Below are 27,442 nucleotides of genomic sequence, written 5' to 3'. Positions count from 1 at the left end.
AGTTGTTAAGCGAGTCACACGGTCGTTAAGTGAAACTGGCTTCTCCATTGACTTTGCTTGTCAGAAGGTCACAAAGGGCATCACGTGACCTCGACGCACTGCGACCGTCATAAAATATGTGTCAGTTGCCAAGCGTCTGAAGTTTTTTTTTAATTATTAAATAGTTTTACAAAAACAAAGTTTTACAATATATCCCCAAATCCCCCCCACCCCAAACCCGCCCACTTCCCCCCCCCCCACTTCCCAGAGCTAAATACAGGATTATAGTTACAATAATCATATTGTAAATAAAAATTATGCATAATATATGTAAGTAAAGGTAAAGGTTCCCCCGCACATGCGTGCTAGTCGTTTCCGACTCTAGGGGCCGGTGCTCATCTCCGTTTCAAAGCCGAAGAGCCGGCGCTTGTCCGAGGACGTCTCCGTGGTCATGTGGCCGGCATGACTAGACGCCAAAGGCGCACGGAACGCTGTTCCCTTCCCACCGGAGTGGTCCCTATTTTTCTACTTGCATTTTTTACGTGCTTTCGAACTGCTAGGTTGGCAGAAGCTGGGACGAGTAACAGGCGCTCACTCTGTTACGCGGCACTCAGGATTCGACCCGCCCAACTGCCGACCTTCTGATCGACAAGCTCAGCATCCTAACCCACTGAGCCACCACATCCCTAATGCATAATATACAATTAACCAAATTCATAATGTGCTTTAACTCCCCTTTAACATAACTACAAACAACGTACCAATAACAATATCCCACTAAAATCTACTCATAAGCTAAATGGAACTTTTTAGTCCCATATTTGTTCTGAATATAATTTATCCATCTCCTCCAAACTGAAATATATCTTTCCTGTGAATGATCTTTCAAATAAGCAGAAATCTTAGACATTTCTGCAAGATTCGAAACTTTAAACACCCATTCTTCTATAGTGGGCAAACTATCCTTCTTCCAATATTGTCCCACCAGTAACCGTGCTGCTGTTATCATATTCAACATCAAATTAAGTTTCTTTAACATCACAATCTACTACAATACCCAATAAAAACAATTGCAGAGAAAACTTTTATCTTTCTCTTAAAAATCTTTTGAATGTTCCACCAAATTTTGATCCAAAAAGCTTTTATATTTCTACAAGTCCACCACATATGAAAATAGGTAGCTTCTAAACTACCACACCTCCAACATTTAGACTGTAAAGCGTCTGAAGTTTGATCGTGTGGCCATGGGGATGCTACAAAGGTTGTAACTTTGAAACACGGTCATAAGTCACTTTTTTTCAAGTGCCGTTGTAACTTTGAACAGTCACTGAACTGTTGTAAGTCAAAGACTACCTGCATACGTTTTCCCAGGAGAACCAGAGAATAATTTAGCCCAATGTTTCCCAACCTTGACAACTTTAAGCTGCATGGACTTCGCTCCCAGAATTCCCCAGCTGGCAAATGCTGACTGGGGGATTCTGGGAGTTGAAGTCCACCCATCTTAAAGATGCAACTGTTAGACCCTGTTTGCTACGTTGCAAAAACCACCCGGTTGCCTATGTTAGCCTTTGACATTCTTCTGCTTCTGTTCATCAACAGTCCTGACTTACAACCCACCGATGAACAACAACAGATCTTGAACCACACCCTTATACCTGGAGAGGTGGTAAAAATTGTGGCTTTTGCAGGTAAGGCAGCCCCAGCCCAGGAGATACTTGATTCCCTCTGGAGGTGCAAACTGACTAATCTCTGCATATTTTTTGAGCTGAGATAACCTTGTCCGGATCTTCATTTCACCAGCTTTCCCAAATTCCTCCGAAGATCTCTTGCTATTTAAAACAGCATTCTCTTTGCTGGTGATGTAGGCTGCTGTGGTTCTTCTCCACTGTTACAGAGATTGTAGTGTTACCGATAGAAGAGAATATTTGTAGCTCACGGTTGGACTGGTGGGTTCCTTGTTGCTCTATTAGCTGGGCGGTTTTCTTGCAGATGTTTCATGGCCCAGCTAGGGAACATTATCAGTGCTTAGAAGCCTTTTAGTACAAGCCTTCTAGCACTGATGATGTTACCTAGCTGGGTCATGAAAACATTGCGAGAAAACAGCTAAGTTCAGAGAGCACCAAGGACCCCACAGTCCTTCTCCATTCTGCAAAGATCATTATAAAATGTCTGCAAGAAAACAACCAACTCAACACCAAGGACGCCACAGTCCTCCTCCTCCTCCTCCTCCTCCTCCTCCACAAACCCCACTCCCTTCCAGTACTGATGATGTTACCTAGTTAGGTCATGAAATGAATGCAAGAAAGTGACCAAACTCGGAGATATCAAGAACCCAACAGTTCAACTGTGAGCTACAAATATTAGCCTCCATCCATACTTTGGCACTCTTTCCCTGTCTCTGTCTTTCTCACACAAACACAAACACACAAACTCTCACATACACTTGTCCACATCCTTCTCCACTAGGCTGTCAGAAAGGGTGAGCTTTCTTTATAGATTGACAAGACCAGCAGCTAGTATTGGCAGTCCTAGACTTACAGCAGTTCAGTGACCGTTCAGAGTTACAGTGGCATGGGAAAAAGTTGACTTGCGACCCTTTTTCACGCTTACAGCCTTTGCAGCATCCCCACGGTCACCTGATCAAAATTCAGACACTTGGGAACTGACTCCTATTTGTGACCGTGGCAGTGTCCCCAGGGTCTCGTGACCCCCTTTTGCGACCGGCAAACTCAGTGGGGAAATCAAAGTCACTTTTCAACCATGTTACTAAACTAACAACCGCAGTGATTCGCTTAACCACGGTGGCGAGGAAGGTTGTAAAATGGGGCAAACATTACCTACCAAATGTTTCACTTAGCAACGAAACTTTTGGGCACAATTGTGGTCGTAAGTCAAGGACTGCCTGTATTGCCTTGTTGATTTTCAAGTCCTGAGAGCTGTTGATGGGATTTGCACCAGGGGCTTCTCCCTGTGCTGAGAACCCAATTTTTTTGGGGGGGGGTGTCGGGTCTGGTTCAAGTGACTTCCTCCCCACTTTTGTTTACTTAATGACTTGGTTATTATTATTATTATTATTATTATTATTATTATTATTATTATTATTATTATTATTATTATTTATTGGATTTTTATACCGCCCTTCTCCCGAAGGACTCAGGGCGGTGAACAGGGCATATAAATAGAAATACAAAAGTTAAAAAAAGGATTAAATAATTGCCCAATTAAAACAATCAGAATATAAAAACCCATTAAAACCCTAACATTCCCCCATCAGGCCAGGCCAGCTTGTTCGAATAAATGGGTCTTTAACCCGCGCCGGAAGGAGCGAAGATCCGGTGCCATCCGGAGCTCGACCGGCAGTTGGTTCCACAAAGCCGGAGCGCCCACAGAGAAGGCCCTCCCCCTGGGGGCCACCAGCCGGCATTCTCTGACCGGAGGCACCCTGAGGAGGCCCTCTCTGTGGGCACGCACAGGGCGGAGGGGAGTCGACGCCGGCAGCAGGTGGTCCCCGAGGTATTCCGGACCCATGCCATGTAAGGACTTAAAAACCATCACCAAGACCTTGAACCTCACCCGGAAGAAGGGATCTATTAGACAAGACTCCTGGATTTTATCCACCTTGCTTAATTTCATCTTTAGACATGGACGCTTCAGTCTAACTTCACACCTTCAACCTGCAAAGTCCTGGGGATTTTTTTTTCTGTCATCCTGGCTTTCTGGCTAGGAAATAACAACCCGGAAGGACTGAAATGTTTTTAATTCTTCACACAGGCACTGGGAAAACGTACACACTGATCCAGTACGCCAAGAAATGGTCCAAGCTTAAGTTCTTATACTTGGTGTTCAACAGATCCGTCCAAAAACAGGTGGAGCAGCTTTTCCTTAGGAACGTCACCGCTAGAACCTTCCACTCCTTAGCTTACGAAGCAGCCAAAACAGCGTAAGTGGCTGCCTCCATTTAATGAATCTGCCCTGCTTTTTAAAAACAGTGATGTGGTGAGGTATAACATAATGAAAAAGAAAAGGTTAAACCCCCCCCCAAAAAAAAATCAAACCAAAGACCTTGTAAGATCCCAACAAACCAGCAACAAAACTATTTATTTATTCTTTTGAAATGGTTTCTTGAGACGTTTATGAAATAAAATAGGTCTCTCTGTTGCTGGAAAGATTCTGAACAGAATAATAGAATTTGAAGGGACCTTGCAGGTCTCCTAGTCCCATCCCCTGCTGAGGCAGGAGACCCTAGAACACTTTAGACAAATAGTTGTCAAATCTCTTCTTGAACACGGCCAGTGTTGGAGCATCCCCAAATTCTGGAGGCAAGGTTCTCTCTGTCAGGAGAATTCATGAAAGAGTGATTCCCTTCAATTCGAGGTGGGTAACAGATGTTCTTTTCCCCACCAAATCATGATTTTAAGGCACACTGCCCACATCTCAGAAATTAATATGGACTCTGGGGTCCTTGCTGCTCTCTGAGCTTGGTTGTTTGGTTGCAGACGTTTTGTGACCCAAGTAGGTAACGTTATCGGTACTATCTAAAACGCCAGAGAATTCCTGGCACTCTGCCAAAAAAAAATCAGCCATCAACAGGCACATTGAGATAAACAACAACTACATACCATTGAAGGCAGATAATCAGAAAGCCAAAAAGGAAACAGAAAGACCAAAAGTCTTCCTTGCCAGCAATTAACAGCCAAATAAGCAGAGATTAAACACCAGGATTAATTCCACCTTCCCTCTTTCATTTGCCTCAGTCACGGAAGGAGACTTGATCTATTGCCGCTGACATCCTATGTGGCCAGCTTTTTCCAATCCAATCGCCAGCACAAGCCTCGGTTCATTAGAGTCAAGATGATCGCTGAGACCCTCGCTGTGTTTTTTGCTTCGGCGGATGAGTCTGTCACTGTGGACCACATGCCCGAATGGTGCACAGACATCTTCGAGAAATGTGAAAACTATGTATTTAGTGCTCAGGAGCTATGTCAGGTACAGCTTACTTCTCGACTTACAACTGTTTGTTTAGTGACCGAAGTTACAACAGTACTGAAAAAAATACGACCTTTGCAGCATCCCCATGGTCACGTAATCAAAATTTGAATGCTTGGCAACTGACAGTTGTGCTGTCCTAGGGTCACGCGATCCCCTTTTGCAGCCTTCTGAAAAGCAGAACCAATGGGGAAGCCAGATTCAGGGTGGAGGTTGGTCCTCTGAGCATGTGGATTGGTTTCCAAACGTTTAGTTAGCGGGCTAGGTAGCATCTTCAGTGGACTTGAGGGGATGTCAGTGTCGGTGTTCTTCTGTTGATAAGGGCTTCGGGTGTGGGTGTGTCGAGCGAAGGTCTTGTGATGGGTTTTGTGACAGGTCAGGTGTGAGTCATCGGTGAGAGGCTGGTGATGGGTCTCGTCATGGGGAGGTTACGTCCGGTCTAGGATCCTTGGGAGGTGAACTGCTGGTAGTGGGGGATTGCACGGGATGGTTGAGGGTTGGTGCCGTCCCTGGTTGGCTGTGCGGTTGATTTGGATTCTGAGGGGTTTGTAGGCTGGTTGTAGGCTGATGTGTCTGTGGATGGAATTGCTGGTGGAGTGCCAGGCTTCCATAAACTCATGTGTGGCGGGTGGTGGCGCGGCTGATGATTTGTGTGTTGCTCCAGTCAATTGCTCCACCTCCCCATCACAACACCCAAGCCCCTCACTGATGACTCACACCTGACCCATCATAACCCTCATTCGACACACCCACACCTGAAGCCCTTATCAAGAGAAGAGCACGGACATCCCCTCAACTCCGCTGAAGATGTTACCTAGCCTGGTAACGAAACGGTCAGAAACCAACCCACCAACTCGGGGAACGAACCTTCACCCTCATCCTCCATCTGAGCTACAGATATTTGCCACTATTGCAACTGTGTGACTCACTTAACGACTGCAGTGATTCACTTAACAACTGTGGCAAGAAAAGTTGAGTTTTGCCCCATTTTACAACCTAACCAACTGTCTTGCTTAGCAGTGGAAATTTGGGGCTCAATTCTGGTCGTAAGTAGAGGATTGCCTGTGGATCCAGACCGTCCTTCTCCTTCGAGGTCTCTGGGCAGCCTGGAGAAGAAAGCCTCAGATCTGATCTTGTCCGGCAAGATCTACTTACCAGCTTTTGCTTTCTAGATCATTGTTGATGATGCAAAAGAAATATGGAACAAGATGCGGACGCTGAGCCCAGCCGGGCAAATAACGCACGATGGTAAGTGGGATATGTGAGGTTTCATTTAGCTCCGGTTTCATTTAACTCTGCTGAAGAAGGAGGAAGAAAAAAATAAGAATAAAGGCGCAGTTTTTTTTCATGGAGGGAAATTCTAGTCCTTAGCCATGAAAGCCGGCTGGGTGACTTTGGGCCAATCACCAGGAGACTGTGAGTTCTAGTTCCGCCTTGGGAATGAAAGCCGGCTGGGTGACTTTGGCCAATCACCAGGAGACTGTGAGTTCTAGTTCCACCTTATGAATGAAAACCGGCTTTGTGACTTGGGACTAATCACTAGGAGATGGTGAGTTCTAGTGCTGTCTTAAACCAGGAAAGCCAGCTGGGTGACTTTGGGCCAATCACCAGGAGACGGTGAGTCCTAGTCCTACCTTAGGCATTAAAGCTGGCTTGGTGACTTTGGGTCGATCACTAGGTGACAGAGAGTTCAAGTTCCGTCTTAGGAATGAAAGTTGGCTGCATAACTTGGGAGTAATCACTAGGTGACGGTGAGTTCTAGTCCCGCCTTAGGAATGCAATCCGGCTGGGTGACTTTGGGCCAACCACCAGGAGATGGTGAGTTCTAGTCCTGTCTTGGCCAGTTTAAGACTTGTGGACTTCAACTCTCGCGAATTTCCCAGCCAGCATGATGGGAATTGAAGTCCACACACCTTTAAGTGACCAAGCTTGGGAAACCCTGTTTTAAAAGAAAATATAACATCATCCTTCCTTTTTAAATAGTGGACTCTGTTTCTGTTGTAACACAGGAGTCCACGATCGCAAAGCCGCAAATGTTGCTTTATTGTGCACTGAAGTTGATTTTAAGCATTGGTCTTACGTCTTTTAGGTTACTTGAAGCTTTGGCAACTCCAGAAGCCTTCGCTTTCCAACTACGATGTCATCTTGGTGGATGAGGCCCAAGATTGCACCCCCGGTGAGTGAGGTGTAGCTTTTGGGTTCAGTTTTCCAAGTACAGGTAGTCCCCGACTTACGACATTTCGCTTAGTGACCATTTGACCTTACGACAGCACTGAAAAAAGGGACACGTTCATTTTTCCTCATGACCGTTGCAGCATCCCCATGTTCACCTGATCAAAACTGGGACGCTTGGCAACTGATTCATATTTGTGACGGTCACAGTATCCCGGGGGGTCAGGGGGTCCCCTTTTGCGACCTTCTGACAAAGTCAATGGGGAAGCCGGTGTCAAAATTCCGACCGATGATCCCAACAAAGTAAGCACAACCGGGACACTCCGATCGCTAGTGCAAAACTATATTGAGTACAGCATACTGGCACTGATGAATGGAAAACCAGCTCTGGTTAAAATGGCGCCAAGCAGTATATTAAAAATACATGGAATGCAGGTCACATTCCCCAATTAAGCGTCCACTAAGAGAAAATTTCTGCAGTTCTCAGCCAGCAGTTCTTCAGTGACCTGGGGTCCCACATGAAACACTCACACCTGCACAAGCACACAACAAAATAATATGTCTTTGTAGCTGGACAGCCGGATTCACTTAACAACCGTGTTACTAACTTAACCACTGCAGTGATTCACTTAACAGCTGTGGCACTAGAAAAGTCATAAAAAGGGACAAAACGCACATAACAACTCTGTTGCTTGGCAACAGAAATTTTGGGGACTGCCTCTTGTTGGTTGGATTCGTCTTTTGGTGCAGTCGCCCCAGAGGAAGAATTCTTGAGGAATTCTTAATTCTTTGCACAGGGCTGGCTGGGGAATTCTGGGAGTTGAAGTCTACATATGTTCAACTTGCCAAGGTTGAGAAACAGTGATTAGGGAAATATTAGGGAAAACTCTGTAAGATCCGTGAATTGTGCGTTTGGCTTATTGGGGTGTGACTTCCTCCAAACCTCTCCTTTTTTGGAAACTCCAGTTCCCATCATTTATGATTAAGATTAAAAAATTAAAATCCACAGCTCATTAAAGCCACTCTCTCTTTTTGAGGCTCTCGTTCCTGTGAGAATGTTGGCCTTGGCTTCCTTCCCACATCAAGCTTCTAAAGATCTCTCTTTTTCCTTGCTCTAGCTATGCTGGACATTGTCCGCTCACAAACGTGTAGTGTGATCTTGGTAGGAGACCCACACCAAAAGATCTACTCCTTCCGTGGTGCTGACAACGCAGTTTTTAACATGCCTCACAACCGCATCTTTTACCTGACACAGGTAAGTCGAGGCAGGATGGATGGCAGGCTAGCTGGGATGTTTGACTTGGAGTTGTGGGTTGCCTGTAGATTGAAGATCAGGAAGATTCAGTTCGAAGCAATTACATGGGTCTCATTGTGGGTCTTCTCCAGTTCCAATTGAAAGCTATCTTGCAGTTCCAATTGGAGAAGATACACACTTCATTCTCTCTCTCTCTCTCTCTCTCTCTCTCTCTCTCTCTCTCTCTCTCTCTCTCTCTCTCTCTCTCTCTCTCTCTCTCTCTCTCTCATCTATCTATCATCTATCTATCATCTATCATCTATCTATCTATCATCTATCTATCTATCTATCTATCTATCTATCTATCTATCTATCTATCTATCTATCATCCGTCTGTCTGCTTGCCTTCCCGCCTGCTTCTGTCTCTGTCTCTCTCTATATATCTATCATCTACCTACGTGTATCTATATCTGTCTGTCTATATCTGTCCATATCTGTCTGTCTGTCTGTCTGTCTGTCTGTCTGTCTGTCTGTCTGTCTGTCTGTCTATCTATCTATCTATCTATCTATCTATCTATCTATCTATCTATCTATCTATCTACCTATCTATCTATCTATTCATTCCATCTATCTATCTATCTATCTATTCATTCTATCTATCTATTCATTCCATCTATCTATCTATCTATTCATTCCATCTATCTATCTATCTATCTATCTATCTATCTATCTATCTATCTATCTATCTATCTATCTATCTATCTATCTATCTATCTATCTATCTATCTATCTATCTATCTATCTATCTATCTATCTATTGTGTGTGCTAGTGTTACAACGGTTTTGCCAAAAAGACAGCACTTCCAGTTGTGGTTTGCTTAATCAGTGCGGCATTGACAAGACCCCTGCAAAACAAGCGATGCTGCATTTTCCTTCCCTCTCTTGCTTCCGTAGAGTTTTCGCTTTGGCTTCGAAATCGCTTACGTTGCTGCGACCATTCTGGATGTTTCCAGGAATGTCCGGAAGAAAACGCTGGTGGGGAACAAGAAGAAAAGTGAGTCTTTGAAGCCAGTCGTCCTTTTGTGGCTCCAGGTGAGTCTGGCCAAGCGGGACTGAGGCGTTGCTCTCTTTGCGACAGGTGACGTCAGAGGGGTTGGCGTGGAGGGGCAGGTGGCCCGCTTATCCCGGACCAACAAAACTGTCTTTGAGGATGCTGTGAACCTTACCAGAGGAGACGCACCTGCTCAGATACATGTTCTTGGAGTGAGTGCGAGAAGGCACCGGAAGGATGCAGTAGGGGTTCTTCCCTCCCTCCCTCCCTCCCTCCCTCCCTCCCTCTTTTCCTTCCTTTTCTCCTCTTTTCCTTCTTTCCTTCTTCCCTTCTTTCTTCCTCCCTTCCTCCCCATCTCCTTCAGCCCTTCCTTCCTTTCTTCCTTCCTTCCTTCCTCCCTCCCTCCCTCCCTCTCTCCCTCTAAAAAGAAAATCCATCGCTTCGAGAGATGGTTGGACTTTTTGTTGGCAATTTTACTCCAGGGTTGAAGATGCTAAAGGTAAAGGTAAAGGTTCCCCTACACATGCATGCTAGTCATTTCCGACTCTAGGGGCCAGTGCTCATCTCCGTTTCAAAGCCGAAGAGCCGGCGTTTCTCCGAGGACGACTCCGTGGTCATGTGGCCGGCATGACTAGACGCCAAAGGCGCACGGAACGCTGTTACCTTCCCACCGGAGCGGTCCCTATTTTTCTACTTGCATTTTGATGTGCTTTCGAACTGCTAGGTTGGCAGAAGCTGGGATGAGTAACAGGCACTCACTCTGTTACGCGGCGCTCGGGATTCGACCCGCCAAACTGCCCACCTTCGGATCGACAAGCTCAGCGTCCTAACCCACTGAGCCACCGCTCAGTGTCATGTTAATGCTCCCCAAAAGACTGAACTGTTTCATTCACGACACCTCCAAAGTCTTTATTAATATTCTTGAGATATCTGCAGTGTCCCTCTTGTGCTTCAGGATCTCAGGGTTGTTTATAGCATAGAGAATAACAGAGCTGGAAGGGACCTTGGAGGTCATCTAGTCCAACCCCCTGCTCAGGCAGGAAACCCTCTACCATTTCAGATAAGGGGCTATCCAGCCTCTTCTTAAAATCCTCCAGTGAGGGAGCCCCTACAACTTCTGGAGGCAGGTTGTTCCTCTGCTTAATTGTTCTCACTGTTAGGAAAGTTTCTCCTTAGTTCCAGGTTGCTTCTCTCCTTGATGAATTTCCCTCCGTTGCTTCTGGTCCTGCCTTCAGGTGCTTTGGAGAATAGCTTGACTCCCTCTTCTTTGGGGCAGCCCCTGAGATACTGGAAGGCTGCTATGTTGAGGAAGGTGTTGCAAAACATACAGATGCATCTTAATGTTTGGAGGGCCTCAAGGACCCCCAAAGTACACACAGATCATTAGGACTGCATCGGACTACAAGTCCCATCTCACAGGGCTCTGCTTGATGTTGTTCTTGTTGTCCTCTTTTAATCAGGGACTTGAAGCCTTTGGCCTTGGCAAGATTCGTGATATCTATGCACTTCTTCATCCTGAATGTGAGTTCTCTCAGCCCGTGTTTGTGTTTGATGTCTAAGCTGTGTACAGGCAGTGCTTGATGTACAATCCTTAATGGAGGCTGCCCAATGTGGTCGTATGTTGTAAAGTCATAAAATGGGTCAGTTATTTATTTTTATTTTTTTATTTTAATCCCATTTATATCCCACCCTTCTCCGAAGACTCAGGGCAGCTTACAATCTAAAGCACAAATCAATGTGCTTAGCAATAGCCTTCATTCTATGTATATGCCTGCTTTAGGGCTTTCGGGGGCCCCCAAGCGGCATTATTACAAAGTCAGCTTATTGCCCCCAACAATCCGGGTCCTCATTTTACCTACCTCGGAAGGATGGAAGGCTGAGTCAACCTTGAGCCTGGTGGGACTCGAACCTGCACTAATTGCAGGCAGCTGGTGTTACTTAAGGAGGCATTAGCCCACTGCTCCACCAAGGCTCTTATGCAGCCAACCCGGTTTTATGACCCTTTTTGCAGGGGTCATTAAGCGAGATCTGTGGTTAAGTCAATCGAGGGTTCGCTGTGGATGAGAGTTTGTCGAAAGACAGAAGTCAATGCTGCTTTTTCAGCAAAACCTTGTGAAACGCGGTGATGTGACCGTGACAACACAACAACAAAGGATGGGATCGCCATGGGAGATCTCCCCAGCTGACCATAGGAAAAAAAAAAGATTGTAAAGATTGTAAAGTCGAAAGTGACTCACTTAACAACCGCCTTGATTTTCTTAGTGGAACTCGAGATACAGGATCCCTTCATCAGAGACTGGGAAAATGAAGGCTTCGCCCGCTTCAAGGACTATGCTGAAAAAGCAGAAGAGGAAGAACTAAAATCCAAAATTGCAATTGTGGAGAACGCTCGGAGTTCTATTCCGGATCTCTTGCAGAAAATATCCCAGTGCCATGTCTTGGCTCCCGAACATGCAGGTAAATATCCTGCGCAAATAACCAGATCCAGATATATGGCATTCAAACTAGCTACTTCATTATTATTATTGTCTGCCTATAATATAGATAGTCCTCCACATATGACAGTCGCTTTAGTGACCATTCAAAGTCAGAATGGCACTCAGAATAATAATAATAATATAATATAAAGTTGGAAGGGACCTTGGAGGTCATCTAGTCCAACCCCCTGCTCAGGCAGGAAACCCTATACCATTTCAGGCAAATGGCTGTCCAGTCTCTTCTTAAAAACTTCCAGTGTTGGAGCATTCACCGCCTCTGGAGGCAGTGACTTACGACCATGTTTCACGCTTACGACCGTTGCCGCAGCCCGGGGTCCCTTGATCAAAATTCAGACGCTTGGGAACGGACTCAATGACGGTCGCCATGTCCCCAGGGTCACGGGATTCCCCCTTTTGCAACCTTGTGACAAAGTCACTCGGGAAGCTAGATTCGCTTTACGGCCACATTTACATAACGACTGCAGTGATTCGCTTAGCTGTGGCAAGAAAGCTTGTAAAATGGTCATAAAATGGGGCAAAGCTCGCAGCTAACGGCTGTTTTGTTCAGTAATGGAAAGGTCGCGGTTCCGAGACCACACAAATCAGAACTCTGAGGCTCAATTTGGGCTCCGTTGTGGTCATAAATTGGGGAACTACATTACAGCCAGGTAAAATTGGGGTTCAAATGGGATCTTTGAAGGGAAAAAAATATCTGTATGAGGTACATGAGCTCAACAGATGATGTGACCTAGTTGGGTCACGAAATGTCTGCAAGAAAACAGCCAAGCTCAGGACCCCACAGTCCTCCTCCTCCTCTGCAAACCCCACTCCCTTCTAATACTGATGATAGTTGGGTTATGAAACATCTACAGGAAAACCATCAAGTCAGAGAGCACCAAAGACCATACAGTCCACCTGCTTCTCCTCCTCCTCCTCCTCCTCCTCCCTGTTATCTAGTTAGGTGATGAAATGTCTTCAAGAAAACAAGCTCAGAGAGCACCAGGGATCCCACAGTCCTTTTCCTCCTCTTCCCCCTCCTCTTCCTCCTCCTCCTCCTTGAAAACCCCACTCCCTTCTAGCACTGATGATGTCACCTAGTTGGGTAATGCAATGTCCACAAGTCAACTGCCAAGCTCAGAGAGCACCAAGGAGGACCCCACAGTCCTCTTCCTCTTCCTCCTCCTCCTCCCTGCATACTCCACCCCCTTCTAGCACTGATGATGTTCCCTAGTTGGGTTAGGATACATCTAGAGGAAAACCATCATGTCAGAGAGCACCAAAGACCATACAGTCCACCTGCTTCTCATTCTTCTCCTTCTCCCTCTCCTTTCTCCTCCTTCTCCTCCCTGCAAACCCCTCTCCCTTCTAGCATTGATGGCGTTCCCTAGTAGGGTAACGCAATGTCCGCAAGTCCACAGCCAAGCACAGAGAGCAGCAAGGCAGCCACTGCACCTGGCTGGTGGGGGTCCGCTTTTCTTTCAGACTTTGGGGTCTGGCGGGATTGGAAGCAACCTTATTCCGAGCATCTGCGGAGCTTCTCCGTCGGAGAAGGGAGAAGGCGTCCAGGCCTGCCTGCCTTCCAGATCTCTGCTGCTCGTGAAAAGAATAGAAAGGAAGATCTTTATTGCCACCGTGTAACTCGCAACGTAGTTAAGTGGGACGTGTTCCGCTATGGACCTCACTGCTTCTCCCCTGTGTGTTTCAGACTACATCCTAGGCACTGTGCACAAGGCCAAGGGGCTGGAATTCGACACGGTCCAAGTTGCTGAGGACTTTGTCAGCATCAAGCATCAATTGGGAAGTCCTGGGATCGAATCCGGTGAGCGGAGCTTCCTTCCTCCCTCCCTCCCCTTTTTTTTTGAAACACATTCGCTTTCGTCAGATGCGTGCCGTGGCTTGACGGACGGTAAACGAGAACGAAACGCAGAACGATCGATCGCGAAGGGTCTGGAAACTGCTTTCTGTGATTCCTGGTCAGATCCTAACAATAGCAATGGCCCTTAGACTTATATACAGCTTCCCAGTGCTTTACAAGCCTCCCTAAGCGGTTTATAGAGCTAGCCTGTCCCCATCCCCTCCAACAATCTGGGTCCTCATTTTACCGGCCTCGGAAGGATGGAAGTCAGAATTGAACTCTTGGCTGTGGGCAGAATCAGCTTGCAATACTGCATTCTAACCACTCTGCCACCAGGGCCCTTCCTTCCTTCCCTCCCTCCTTCCCTCCCTCCCTTCTAGCTCTATCATCTTCCTTCCTTCCTTCCTTCCTTCCTTCCTTCCTTCCTTCCTTCCTTCCTTCCTTCCTTCCTTCCTTCCTTCCTTCCTTCCTCCTTCTATCTCTATCATCTTCCTCCCTCCCTCTCCTCCCTCCCCTCCTATCTTCTTCCTCCCTCCCTTTTCTCCCTCCCCTCCTCTCTCTATCATCTCCCTCCCTCCCTTTTCTCCCTCCCCTCCTCTCTCTATCATCTCCCTCCCTCCCTTTTCTCCCTCCCCTCCTATCTCTATCTTCTTCCTCCCTTTTCTCCTCCCCTCCTCTCTCTATCATCTCCCTCCCTCCCTTTTCTCCCTCCCCTCCTCTCTCTATTATCTCCCTCCCTCCCTTTTCTCCCTCCCCTCCTCTCTCTATCATCTCCCTCCCTCCCTTTTCTCCCTCTCCTCCTATCTCTATCATCTCCCCCCTCCCTTTTCTCCCTCCCCTCCTATCTCTATCTTCTTCCTCCCTTTTCCCTCCCCCTCCTCTCTCTATCATCTCCCTCCCTCCCTTTTCTCCCTCCCCTCCTATCTCTATCTTCTTCCTCCCTTTTCTCCTCCCCTCCTCTCTCTATCATCTCCCTCCCTCCCTTTTCTCCCTCCCCTCCTCTCTCTATCATCCTCCCTCCCTTTTCTCCCTCCCCTCCTCTCTCTATCATCTCCCTCCCTCCCTTTTCTCCCTCCCCTCCTCTCTCTATCATCTCCCTCCCTCCCTTTTCTCCCTCCCCTCCTATCTCTATCATCTCCCTCCCTCCCTTTTCTCCCTCCCCTCCTCTCTCTATCATCCTCCCTCCCTTTTCTCCCTCCCCTCCTATCTCTATCTTCTTCCTCCCTTTTCTCCCTCCCCTCCTCTCTCTATCATCTCCCTCCCTCCCTTTTCTCCCTCCCCTCCTATCTCTATCTTCTTCCTCCCTTTTCTCCTCCCCTCCTCTCTCTATCATCTCCCTCCCTCCCTTTTCTCCCTCCCCTCCTCTCTCTATCATCCTCCCTCCCTTTTCTCCCTCCCCTCCTCTCTCTATCATCTCCCCCCTCCCTTTTCTCCCTCCCCTCCTATCTCTATCTTCTTCCTCCCTTTTCTCCTCCCCTCCTCTCTCTATCATCTCCCTCCCTCCCTTTTCTCCCCCCCTCCTCTCTCTATCATCTCCCTCCCTCCCTTTTCTCCCTCCCCTCCTCTCTCTATCATCTCCCTCCCTCCCTTTTCTCCCTCCCCTCCTATCTCTATCATCTCCCCCCTCCCTTTTCTCCCTCCCCTCCTATCTCTATCTTCTTCCTCCCTTTTCTCCCTCCCCTCCTCTCTCTATCATCTCCCTCCCTCCCTTTTCTCCCTCCCCTCCTATCTCTATCATCTCCCCCCTCCCTTTTCTCCCTCCCCTCCTATCTCTATCTTCTTCCTCCCTTTTCTCCTCCCCTTCTCTCTCTATCATCTCCCTCCGTCCCTTTTCTCCCTCCCCTCCTCTCTCTATTATCTCCCTCCCTCCCTTTTCTCCCTCCCCTCCTATCTCTATCTTCTTCCTCCCTTTTCTCCCTCCCCTCTCTCTATCATCTCCCTCCCTCCCTTTTCTCCCTCCCCTCCTATCTCTATCTTCTTCCTCCCTTTTCTCCTCCCCTCCTCTCTCTATCATCTCCCTCCCTCCCTTTTCTCCCTCCCCTCCTCTCTCTATCATCCTCCCCTCCCTTTTCTCCCTCCCCTCCTCTCTCTATCATCTCCCCTCCCTCCCTTTTCTCCCTCCCCTCCTCTCTCTATCATCTCCCTCCCTCCCTTTTCTCCCTCCCCTCCTATCTCTATCATCTCCCCCCTCCCTTTTCTCCCTCCCCTCCTATCTCTATCTTCTTCCTCCCTTTTCTCCCTCCCCTCCTATCTCTATCATCTCCCCCCTCCCTTTTCTCCCTCCCCTCCTATCTCTATCTTCTTCCTCCCTTTTCTCCCTCCCCTCCTATCTCTATCATCTCCCCCCTCCCTTTTCTCCCTCCCCTCCTATCTCTATCTTCTTCCTCCCTTTTCTCCTCCCCTTCTCTCTCTATCATCTCCCTCCGTCCCTTTTCTCCCTCCCCTCCTCTCTCTATTATCTCCCTCCCTCCCTTTTCTCCCTCCCCTCCTATCTCTATCTTCTTCCTCCCTTTTCTCCCTCCCCTCTCTCTATCATCTCCCTCCCTCCCTTTTCTCCCTCCCCTCCTATCTCTATCATCTCCCCCCTCCCTTTTCTCCCTCCCCTCCTATCTCTATCTTCTTCCTCCCTTTTCTCCTCCCCTCCTCTCTCTATCATCTCCCTCCCTCCCTTTTCTCCCTCCCCTCCTCTCTCTATCATCCTCCCTCCCTTTTCTCCCTCCCCTCCTCTCTCTATCATCTCCCTCCCTCCCTTTTCTCCCTCCCCTCCTCTCTCTATCATCTCCCTCCCTCCCTTTTCTCCCTCCCCTCCTATCTCTATCATCTCCCCCCTCCCTTTTCTCCCTCCCCTCCTATCTCTATCTTCTTCCTCCCTTTTCTCCCTCCCCTCCTCTCTCTATCATCTCCCTCCCTCCCTTTTCTCCCTCCCCTCCTCTCTCTATCATCTCCCTCCCTCCCTTTTCTCCCTCCCCTCCTATCTCTATCATCTCCCCCTCCCTTTTCTCCCTCCCCTCCTATCTCTATCTTCTTCCTCCCTTTTCTCCTCCCCTCCTCTCTCTATCATCTCCCTCCCTCCCTTTTCTCCCTCCCCTCCTCTCTCTATCATCCTCCCTCCCTTTTCTCCCTCCCCTCCTCTCTCTATCATCTCCCTCCCTCCCTTTTCTCCCTCCCCTCCTCTCTCTATCATCTCCCTCCCTCCCTTTTCTCCCTCCCCTCCTATCTCTATCATCTCCCCCCTCCCTTTTCTCCCTCCCCTCCTATCTCTATCTTCTTCCTCCCTTTTCTCCCTCCCCTCCTCTCTCTATCATCTCCCTCCCTCCCTTTTCTCCCTCCCCTCCTCTCTCTATCATCTCCCTCCCTCCCTTTTCTCCCTCCCCTCCTATCTCTATCTTCTTCCTCCCTTTTCTCCTCCCCTTCTCTCTCTATCATCTCCCTCCCTCCCTTTTCTCCCTCCCCTCCTCTCTCTATCATCCTCCCTCCCTTTTCTCCCTCCCCTCCTATCTCTATCATCTCCCCCCTCCCTTTTCTCCCTCCCCTCCTCTATCATCTCCCTCCCTCCCTTTTCTCCTCCCCTCCTCTCTCTATCATCTCCCTCCCTCCCTTTTCTCCCTCCCCTCCTCTCTCTATCATCTCCCTCCCTCCCTCCCTTTTCTCCCTCCCCTCCTATCTCTATCATCTCCCTCCCTCCCTTTTCTCCCTCCCCTCCTCTCTCTATCATCTCCCTCCCTCCCTTTTCTCCCTCCCCTCCTCTCTCTATCATCTCCCTCCCTCCCTTTTCTCACTCCCCTCCTATCTCTATCATCTTCCTTCCTTCCTTCCTTCCTTCCTTCCTTCCTTCCTTCCTTCGTTTCACCCTCTCTCCCTTTTCCGTTTTTCACCTTCCTTCTTTCCATCCATCCATTCCCATCCCTCCCTCCTTTTAGGGAATCCCTGATAACAATGTCTAATCAACCATGGAAGAGCTCCCTTGGCCTGGGATAGGGCACCACTCAGTGCTCAAGGGTTCAATTGTCTGTTTGGAGCAGATCTGCTCGAAGAAATAACCCGATCCCATTACACTTTCTCTTTTCTCTCCTTCCCTCTTTCCTTAAATCTCTCGCCAGAAGCCGCCTCTGAAGATGAGTGGAACTTGCTGTACGTCGCTGTCACGCGAGCCAAGAGGCGTCTCATCCTGCCCGGTTATTTTGCTGCTCTCCTAGAAAAGGCCAAGGTGAGTTAAAGCCATGAATGCCGATGGTCCTCGACTTGCCACTTTCCGTTTGGTGACCGTTCAAAGCTACAGCAGCCCTTAGAAAAAGTGACTTCACACTAATGATGATTGCAGGGTCACCTGATCAAAACCTGGACACTGAGCTTGTTTGGAGGTTCTAGCAGGGGAGCGCAGCTATCGTAGACCCTTGACCGAAGATCGGTACACTCCTTCTATCTGGCATGGTCGTCCTCTTCCACCGAGCGCGCAGCTTCGGGAGGGACGCACACGGAGCGGTGAGGGAGGAAGGGGACACCCGCCTAGCCAGCCAGATCAGCCGAATCAACCCTGGCGATCAATGGGGTGACAGATGTCGCAGCCAGATTGCCCTGACATCCTAGGATAGTTTGCCCACTGTAGAAGAAGGGGTGTTTAAAGTTTCGAATCTTGCAGAAATGTCTAAGATTTCTGCTCATCTGAAGGATCATTCACAGGAAAGATATATTTCAGTTTGGAGGAGATGGATAAATTTAATTTAATAATTTAATTTAATAATTTAATTTGTATACCGCCCTTCTCCCGAAGGACTCAGGGCGGTGAACAGGGCAATACACAATAAAAATAGAATACAAAAATTAAAAAGCCCTTAAACAATTATGCCCATAAAATTAATACATATTAAAATTAAAACTATTTATAAAACCCCAACCCCAACCCCATTTTGAATTATATTCAAAACAAATATGGGACTAAAAAGTACCATTTAGCTTATGAGTAGATTTTAGTGGGGTATTGTTATTGGTACGTTGTTTGTAGTTATGTTAAAAGAGAGTTAAAGCGCATTATGAATTTGGTTAATTGTATATTATGCATAATTTTTATTTAGAATATGATTATTGTAACTATACTGTAATCCTGTATTTAGCTCTGGGAAGTGGGGGGGGGGAAGTGGGCGGGTTTGGGGTGGGAGGGATTTGGGGATATATTGTAAAATTTTGTTTTTGTAAAACTCTTTAATAAAAATAAAAAAAACCTGGACACTTGGCAACTGACTCATACGTACGACGGTGGCAGCGTCCCGGGGTCACGTGATCCCCTTTTGGCGACCTGACAAGCCAAGTCAATGGGAGTCAGCTAAATTCACTTAACGGCTGTGTCACTAATGTAACGAGTGGAAGGACTGACGTAACGACAGTGGCAAGAAAGGTCGCAAAACGGGGCAAAAATTCACTTCATAACTGCCTCACCTTGCAACAGAAATTATAAAGTTGAGCACTACCTGTGTTCCAGGACTCAGGAGCCCCTCGGTTTCCTGGCTGGCTAAACACTTCTGGTCTTTTTTCTCTCTCTCTCCCACCCACCCCCCCACAAAAGGAATACTGCATACGGTTTGAACTTCTTGACAGAGCGACAGCCCTGGCGTGTTCGGAGAACGGCTGCTGCAACGCCATCCCGGCGGATTCTTTCCTAGTCCCGAGAAGGGTGAAGTTTGTTTACGTACGTATCTCCATTTTAGGAAGTGACCATCTCATTGATGCTGTAATCCAGTAAGGCCACACCTGGAACGCTGCATCCGGTTTGGGTCACTGCGTTAGAAAAAAAGATGTCGTGACTTTGGGGGAAGTGCCACGAAGAACGACTTGAGACGGTCAAGGGCCTGGAGACTAGAACGGGTGTCAACTTCTCTTCCGAGCAGGACCACGGCGGGAATATTTCCCTCTCTTGCCGTTGCTCCTGGCAACAATGCTTCGGAGGTAGACTGCTCCCCATTCAGAGTGCTAGAAGACATCTGCTGGGAGGCTCCTTGCGCTGATGATGTTACCTGTTGGGGGATAAAATGTCTGTTGGAAAACAACCAAAGAGCAGCAAGGACGCCACAGTCCTCCTCCTCTCCACAAACCCCCCCTCCCTTCTAGCACTGATGGTGATGTTCCCTAGTTGGGTCATGAAACGTCTGCAGTGAAACCACCAAGCTCGGAGAGCACCAGGGACCCCACAGCCCTCCTCCTCTTCCCCCTCTTCCTCCTCCTCCTCCTCCTCCTCCCCCTCCTCTCCACAAACCCCCCTCCCTTCTAGCCCTGATGATGTTCCCTAGTTGGGTCATGAAACGTCTGCAAGAAAACCAACCAGCTTAGAGAGCACCAGGGACCCCACAGTCCTTCCTCTTCTTCCTCCTCCTCCTCCTCCTCCTCCTCCTCCTCCTCCTCCTCCTCCTCCTCCTCTATCTCTTCCTCTCCTCTTCCTACTCCTTTCCACAAATCCCTCTCCCTTCTAGCACTGATGACGTTATCTAGTTGGGTCATGAAACGTCTGCAAGAAAACCGCCCAGCTCAGAGAGCACCAAAGACCCCACAGTTCTCCTCCTCCTCCTCCATTTCATCCTCCACCACCACTTCCTCCTCCCCCCCCTCCTTTCCACAAACTCTTCTAGCACTGATGATATTACCTAGTTGGGTCAAGAAACATCTGCCAAAAAAACACCCAGCCCAGAAGGCACCAAGGACCCCACAGTTCAACCCTCAGCTACAAATATTCTCTCTGATCAGTAGTCCAGAATCAGCATGATGCTGTTTAGAGCCGCCTCCCGTGAACACTGCTGGGTAGAGATTGTCTCGCAAAACCTCACAGGTTGTTTTTTTTTCCTCTCAAACCTTTTTCTGGCAGTTGGACGACACCGAAACCCAGGGATTACTTTGTCCTTCTTGCGCAGCGCAGATCCTCGGCCCCATCGCACAGCTGGCGGGATCTCCCAGGATAATGCAGGACGCCGCCAATCCCCCAGAAGCCATTGAGGTTCCAGCCGCGCTTCGCCACCTCCTCGAAGACCTTTGAATTCTTTTCTTCCCCCCCCCCCCCAAAAAAAGAAATTGCGCTGGGCATTTTTCAAGCAAAAAGAAAGTAACATGTAGAAAGGGAGATGTCCTATTGATGTCAGAGCCCGGAGAGTCAGAATCAGAAGAGACCTTGGCGGTCTTCTAGTCCAGCCCCCTCCTCCATCAGGAGACCCTGTAGTATTTCAGATAAGTGGCTGTCCATTGTCTTCTTAAAAAAACCTCCAGTGATGAAGCCCCCTACAACCTCTGGTGGCCAGCTGTTCCACTGGTTAATTGTCCTCACTGTTAGGAAGTTTCCCCTACCATTCTAGGTTGCTTCTCGGCTTGATTAGTTCCCACCACTTCTTTCTTCTCCACCCAAGGGAGGAATGTGTCCCAAAGAGAGGCCACACCTCTGCACGGAGCTTTTACTGTGCTTCCCTTCCATCCTGGAGCCAGCAGAAGATCACAGCACGCACAGCACACACCCTTATCGCACCCCTGGGGGATGTCTGTGCCGCTGTCCTTGCGGCTTCAACATTTCTCCCTCTTGCGCAGCTGGGGGTTCCCTTGGCTGAAATGTCCCACTTTTCCCATCGTATCAAAAGCAATCTGGGTCCTCACTTTACCCACCTCCGAAGGATGGACGGCTGAGTCGACCTTGAGCCGGCCAGGATCGAACTGCTGGCAGTGGCTGCATTCTAAGCACAGCGCCACCTTGTGTTGTATTGTGGTTGTAAGTTGAGGGCTTCCTATATCATTCCAGACAAATGTCCAGTCTCCTCTTAAAAGCTTCCAGTGTTGGAGGAACAGCCGCAATTTCTAGGTGTTAATTATTATTAATCATTAACTGTTCTCACTTGGATCTCCTTGCAGTCCAAGAGACTTCTCCAGCACAATTCGAAAGCGCCCAACTCTCACAGCCGTATGTTGCTACCGGGCTTCATTCAGTGTGTGGGTTTTGGGAGAGAAATCCTAAAGCAAAATGTAGTTTGATTTAGTTTTGATTTAGCATGTTTCTAAACCCAGTTTGTAAATCATGCTATGTGCCTTCTGTACTGTGTGAATTCCAATTGTGGCTTAGCTAACCAATCATGGTTAAGTAGCAATACCACTTAGACTTATATACCGCTTCACAGCACTTTAAGGACTACCTGTATTCCCTATCCTTCCTTCCTTCCTTCCTTCCTTCCTTCCTTCCTTCCTTCCTTCCTTCCTTCCTTCCTTCCTTCCTTCCTTCCTTCCTTCCTTCCTTCCTTCCTCTTAGCAATAGCATTTATACACCACTTCACAGCACTTTACAGCCCTCTCTACATAGTTTACAGAGTCAGCCTGTTGCCCCCAACAATCTGGGTCCTCGTTTTACCCACCGGTTGAGCCGGTCAGGATCGAACTGCTGGCAGTCGGCAGAGTTTGCCTGTACTCAGTTTAGAACGGACAGTGTTTAGTGACGGTTCAAAGTTATAACAGCACTTCTGACAAGCAAAGAAGCAGGACTTTTTTCAGACACACAACTTTTGCCATCTCCCCATTGATTAAAAGTCGGGACACTTGACAATCGGTTTATATTTACGATGGTTGCCGCGGTCGCAGAAGGGGATCACGTGACCCCAGGGACACTGTGACCGTCATAAATATGAGCCAGCTGCCAATTTTGATCACGTGAGCCTGGGGATGCTGCGGCGGTCGTCCGTGCGAAAAGCTGTGCTGAGACAATTTTTTTTCAGTGCCGTTGTAACTTTGAGTGGACACTAAATGAAATGTTGTAAGTCGAGGATTATCTGTCGATTTATCTGATCGGGCCTCCTTGCACTCTGGTGGAAATGCGTTTGAGTTTTTAGGCCAATTTATCAGCTGCTGAGAGAAGAATCGGAATATAAAAATGTTTAATTCTGGTTCCCTTGTGGTCTTCAAATTGTGAGAGAGGCTCTTTCAATGCCGGTGCTCCTAAAAGTCAGGCAATCTGCTCTTTTTTATATATCTTGTAAAGTTTTTATACATTTAAGCCATTCCAGCAGGCTTGCGCAAACGCCAGGACCCTGGGGTGTGTATATTTTTTAAAAAGTGAGGTGTTGTGTTTTGGGGTGTTTTTTTTTAAGAAACTCTTTTTTCCAAATTTCTGTCTTTCCAATGACTCTTTAGCACTTTTTCATTTGTTCTTTTGTTTTTAGCATCTTTTTCATAAAAAATGTTCGGACAGTGTACTTCGCTTGCTTATCTGAATGAATCAAATAAACCAGTAATGGGTGCGAGTCACAACGATGCGACCGTTTCCTTCTTTGTGAAATCTGAATGGATGGGCGGATGGATTAGACAGAGTAGACGATTGATAGATAAATAGAGAGATAGATAGATGATAGATAATTAGATGATAGATAATAGTGCTTTTTTTGTAAAAGAAAAAGGTGCCGGAACTCACACATGTCATACAACCCGCCTTGCCTACCCTACAAGGTTCCATCCAAAAAAAGGTGCCGGAACTCCGTTCTGAGCGTTCTATGACAAAAAAAGAGCTGGATAATAGGATGGATGGATGGAAGATAGATATTTATTTATAGGGGGTGAGGTGTTACCCCCCGTAGATAGGGCTCGCAACTTGGGTGTCCTCCTTGATTCACAGCTCAATTTGGAAGATATAGGAGCTGTGACCAGGGGGGCTTTTGCCCAGGTTCGCCTGGTGCGCCAGTTGCGGCCCTATTTGGACCGGGATGCCCTACGCACAGTCACTCATGCGCTCGTGACCTCTCGGATAGACTACTGCAACGCTCTCTACATGGGGCTGCCCTTGAGGACCACTCGGAGGCTTCAGCTGGTGCAGAATGTGGCCGCGCGAGTTGTGATGGGGGTCTCCCGATACTCCCATGTAACACCTCTACTCCGCGAGCTGCATTGGCTTCCGGTTGCCCTCCGGGTGAGATTCAAGGTGCTGGTGATGAGCTATAAAGCCCTAAATGGCATGGGCCCGGATTATTTACGGGAGTACCTTTTGCCCGTGTTAACTTCCCATCGTCCTGTGCGCTCCCACAGAGAGGGCCTCCTCAGGGTGCCGTCGGTCAGGGAATGCCGACTGGCGGCCACCAGGGGGAGAGCATTCTCTGTGGGCGCGCCTGCCCTCTGGAATCAGCTCCCTGTTGAGCTCCGGATGGCTCCCGACCTTCGCTCGTTTCGCCACGACCTGAAGACTTGGCTATTTGAACTTGCTGGCCTGGACTGAGGGACTGGGATTTTAGATTTTTAAATTTTAAAAACTTTAAATTTTAGTATGTGTTTATTGTTTAGGGCTATTTGATTTAATCTCGTTTTAATTTTTATACATTATGTGTTGTTTATAGTGTTTTAATTGCCCTGTACGCCGCCCCGAGTCCTTTCGGAGAGGGGCGGTATATAAATCCAAATAAATAAATAAATAAATAAATAAATAAATAAATAAATAAATAAATAAATATTTAACACAGCGCATGGATGAAAATCAAAATCCATTGGCCACTAGCTGGCAGAAGAGAGATATAAAACCTGGAAGATTGTGTTTTACACAGACACACAGACGGTCTTATTTGTGTCTCTTTGAGAAACGAGCAGATTGTCAAGCAGATTTTAACTTTGTTTTTTTTTTAAAGCCAAGGTCGATTCCTGTTGATTTCATGGACTTTCCCTCCAGGAAGTCTTGGACACTTTTAACTCCTCCCGTCTCATTTATAGCCCTGGGATTTTGTAGCGGTGCCCCCTCCCATCCCGCTAACTGGATCATCTCGGGCTGACCAGCCTTCTCCATCATTAACAATAGGGGATGAGGTGTTACCCCCCGTTGATAGGGCTCGCAACTTGGGAGTCCTCCTGGATTCACGGCTCAGTTTGGAAGATCATATAGGAGCTGTGACCAGGGGGGCTTTTGCCCAGGTTCACCTGGTGCGCCAGTTGCGGCCCTATCTGGACCGAAATGCCCTACGCACAGTCACCCATGCGCTCGTGACCTCCCGGTTAGACTACTGCAATGCTCTCTACATGGGGCTGCCCTTGAGGACCACTCGGAGGCTTCAACTGGTGCAGAATTCAGCCGCGCGAATTTTGATGGGAGCTTCCCGATACTTCCGTGTAACACCTCTTCCCTGCGAGCTGCATTGGCTTCCGGTTGCCCTCCGGGTGAGATTCAAGGTGCTGGTAATGACCTATAAAGCCCTAAATGGCTTGGGTCTGGGTTATCTGAGGGAACACCTGCTGCCGGCATCAACTTCCCATCGTCCTGTGCGCCCCCACAGGGAGGGCCTTCTCAGGGTACCGCCGGTTAATGAATGCCGGTGGGTTATTCCCAGGGGAAGGTCGTTCTCTGTGGGTGCGCCTGTCCTATGGAACCAACTACCCACAGAACTTAGGACTGCCCCCGATCTTCGCTCATTTCGCCGGGACCTGAAAACTTGGTTCTTCGATCTGTTTGGTCCAGAATGTGGGCTTGTTAATTTAACTGGGTTTTAGATTTACTCTTGGGGCTTGAATTTAATTTAATTTGTTTTAATTGTTTTTATTTTTTGTATTCATGATTTTAACTGCCCTCTAAACCGCCCTGAGTCCTATGGGAATACGGCAGCATACAAATCCAATAAAATAAATAAATAAATAAATAAATCCGAACCCGGTGATCTTTCCCCAAGCTCAGCCAATGTCAACTTGGTGCTGCCAAACTCGGCTTACAAGGATGATACTCTCGGTTGCATCCCTGCTGAGAGGACCGCAGGATGAGGTTTCTTTCGGCCCTTCTCCGTGCCCTCCCTCCATAAAAAAACAAACACAAAAAAACAGTATTAGGAATTATATTTCACACAACTGTCCCTACAGAGAAATAGGGAACAGTCAATGTGTATTGTTTTAAATAGTTAACCTACAGGTAGTTCTCAACTTACGACCACAACTGAGCCCAAAATTTCTGTCGCTAAGCGAGACACTGGTTAAGTGAGTTTTGCCCCATTTTAAAACCTTTCTTGCCACAGCTGTTAAGTGACAAAACAGGTTTTTCGCACAACGGTTGCAGCATCCCCACGGTCACGTGATCAACATTCGGACGCTTGGCAACTGGCTCCTCTTTGCGACGGTTGCAGTGTCCTGAGGTCACGCGATCCCCTTTGGCGACCTTCGGATGAACAAAGTCTGCGGGGTAAGCTGGATTCACTTAACCGTCTTACTAGCTTAACAATGGCAGCGATTCACTTCATAAGCCTGGGAAGAGAGGTCGTAAAATGGGGCAAAACTCACTTAGCAATAGACATGGTGGACGTAAGTCTAGGACGAACTGTACTTTTCTAGATCTTCCCATCAGCTTGCAGGGAAGATGCCCAAATCCAAACGTTCTCGTCCTGAAGGATTTACACACAACCTGAACTTAACACCAATCTCAACGATTCACTTCCCGTCAAAAACGAGCAATGTCAGCTTCCCCATATCCAAGCCAAGATCTAGCTGGGTATAAAAAGCTCTCCAGGTTGTGAGAAGTCTGTTCTCACAAAGTAATAACGGGGCATTTTGAGCATGGAAACACAAAGGGTTAAGCCCTGATTTCCTTTATTTGGAAGAAATTGTGGTGTGTGGTGTGTGTATGTGTGTATGTATATATGTGTATGTATAAAAAGGTAAAGGTTCCCCCGCACATGCGTGCTAGTCGTTTCCGACTCTAGGGGCCGGTGCTCATCTCCGTTTCAAAGCCGAAGAGCCAGCGCTTGTCCGAGGACGTCTCCGTGGTCATGTGGCCGGCATGACTAGACGCCAAAGGCGCACGGAACGCTGTTACCTTCCCACCGTAGCGGTCCCTATTTTTCTACTTGCATTTTTAGGTGCTTTCGAACTGCTAGGTTGGCAGAAGCTGGGATGAGTAACAGACGCTCACTCTGCTACGCGGCACTCGGGATTCGACCCGCCAAACTGCCGACCTTCTGATCGACAAGCTCAGCGTCCTAACCCACAGCCTCCGCGTGCCTTTTGTGTGTGTGTGTGTGTGTGTGTATGTATGTATATGTAGATATGTATGTATATGTATAAAAAGGGATGCGGTGGCTCAGTGGGTTAGGACGCTGAGCTTGTCGATCAGATGGTTGGCAGTTTGGCGGGTCGAATCCCGAGTTTTCGTAGATTTTCACGGGTACAGGTATGTAGATCTTGGCGTATTCGGGTCTTTTCCCGTGTAAGATTGAGAGTGTCTCGGCGATGTTTCAACGAGGTCCCACTCGTCATCTTCAGGCACCAATATATATATTACGAAGATGTGGGACAGGGGTAAAAAACAACAGAAACCCAGAGACAGCAGCTTTCCCCCCCCCTCTTTACAAATGTAATATATTCCCAAACTATAAACAGTTGCGCACAATTTCAAACACACCTCTTCGCAATGTCAGATTTCAGGCCCTCCTTCCAGCTTTTTTCTCCCGATTCACACACGCACACGCACACAGACACACCCCACCAGGATATTCTCCCCCTTTAAATCTGCTTTTCCTACTACAAGCAGTACTCGACTTAATGACCACAATTGAGCCCAAAGTTTCTGTTGTTAAGCGAGACATTTGATAAGTTAGCTTTGCCCCATATTACAACCTCTCTTAAGTGAATCGCTGCCGATGTTTGTTTGTTTTTTAAAAAAACCCGTATTTTTATTAGTTTTATAGGGTTAAAAAGGAAGGTAGGGAAATAGGGATTTGGGATAGGGT

At 47.7% G+C, this 27,442-nt stretch overlaps 1 protein-coding gene and 1 long non-coding RNA gene across 2 annotated transcripts in view; one reads left to right on the top strand and one right to left on the bottom strand.

The window, feature by feature from the left end:
* Positions 1–23,012, top strand: part of LOC308669714 (F-box DNA helicase 1-like) — a 33,803-nt gene extending 10,791 nt beyond the window's left edge. The window contains exons 6-19 of the mRNA XM_081330584.1: positions 1,579–1,667; positions 3,751–3,919; positions 4,734–4,965; positions 6,138–6,213; positions 7,055–7,141; positions 8,256–8,392; positions 9,326–9,425; positions 9,510–9,634; positions 10,883–10,943; positions 11,685–11,879; positions 13,605–13,718; positions 17,855–17,961; positions 19,315–19,437; positions 20,605–23,012. Of these exons, the coding sequence (XP_081186710.1) occupies positions 1,579–1,667; positions 3,751–3,919; positions 4,734–4,965; positions 6,138–6,213; positions 7,055–7,141; positions 8,256–8,392; positions 9,326–9,425; positions 9,510–9,634; positions 10,883–10,943; positions 11,685–11,879; positions 13,605–13,718; positions 17,855–17,961; positions 19,315–19,437; positions 20,605–20,772 (1,783 nt within the window). The 3' untranslated portion in view covers positions 20,773–23,012. The remainder of the gene's footprint in view (positions 1–1,578; positions 1,668–3,750; positions 3,920–4,733; positions 4,966–6,137; positions 6,214–7,054; positions 7,142–8,255; positions 8,393–9,325; positions 9,426–9,509; positions 9,635–10,882; positions 10,944–11,684; positions 11,880–13,604; positions 13,719–17,854; positions 17,962–19,314; positions 19,438–20,604) is intronic.
* LOC308669715 lies at positions 4,865–7,088 on the bottom strand. The gene is made up of 3 exons (XR_014026832.1): positions 7,046–7,088; positions 6,121–6,260; positions 4,865–4,916 (listed from the first exon to the last, which is right to left on the bottom strand). It is a non-coding gene; the product is annotated as an uncharacterized lncRNA (long non-coding RNA).
* Positions 23,013–27,442: the final 4,430 nt, after the last annotated feature.

This window comes from Vipera berus, assembly GCF_964194415.1.
Source record: "Vipera berus genome assembly, chromosome: 6".
Classification (NCBI taxonomy): domain Eukaryota; kingdom Metazoa; phylum Chordata; class Lepidosauria; order Squamata; family Viperidae; genus Vipera; species Vipera berus.
This window is presented reverse-complemented; position numbering and strand designations above follow the sequence as displayed.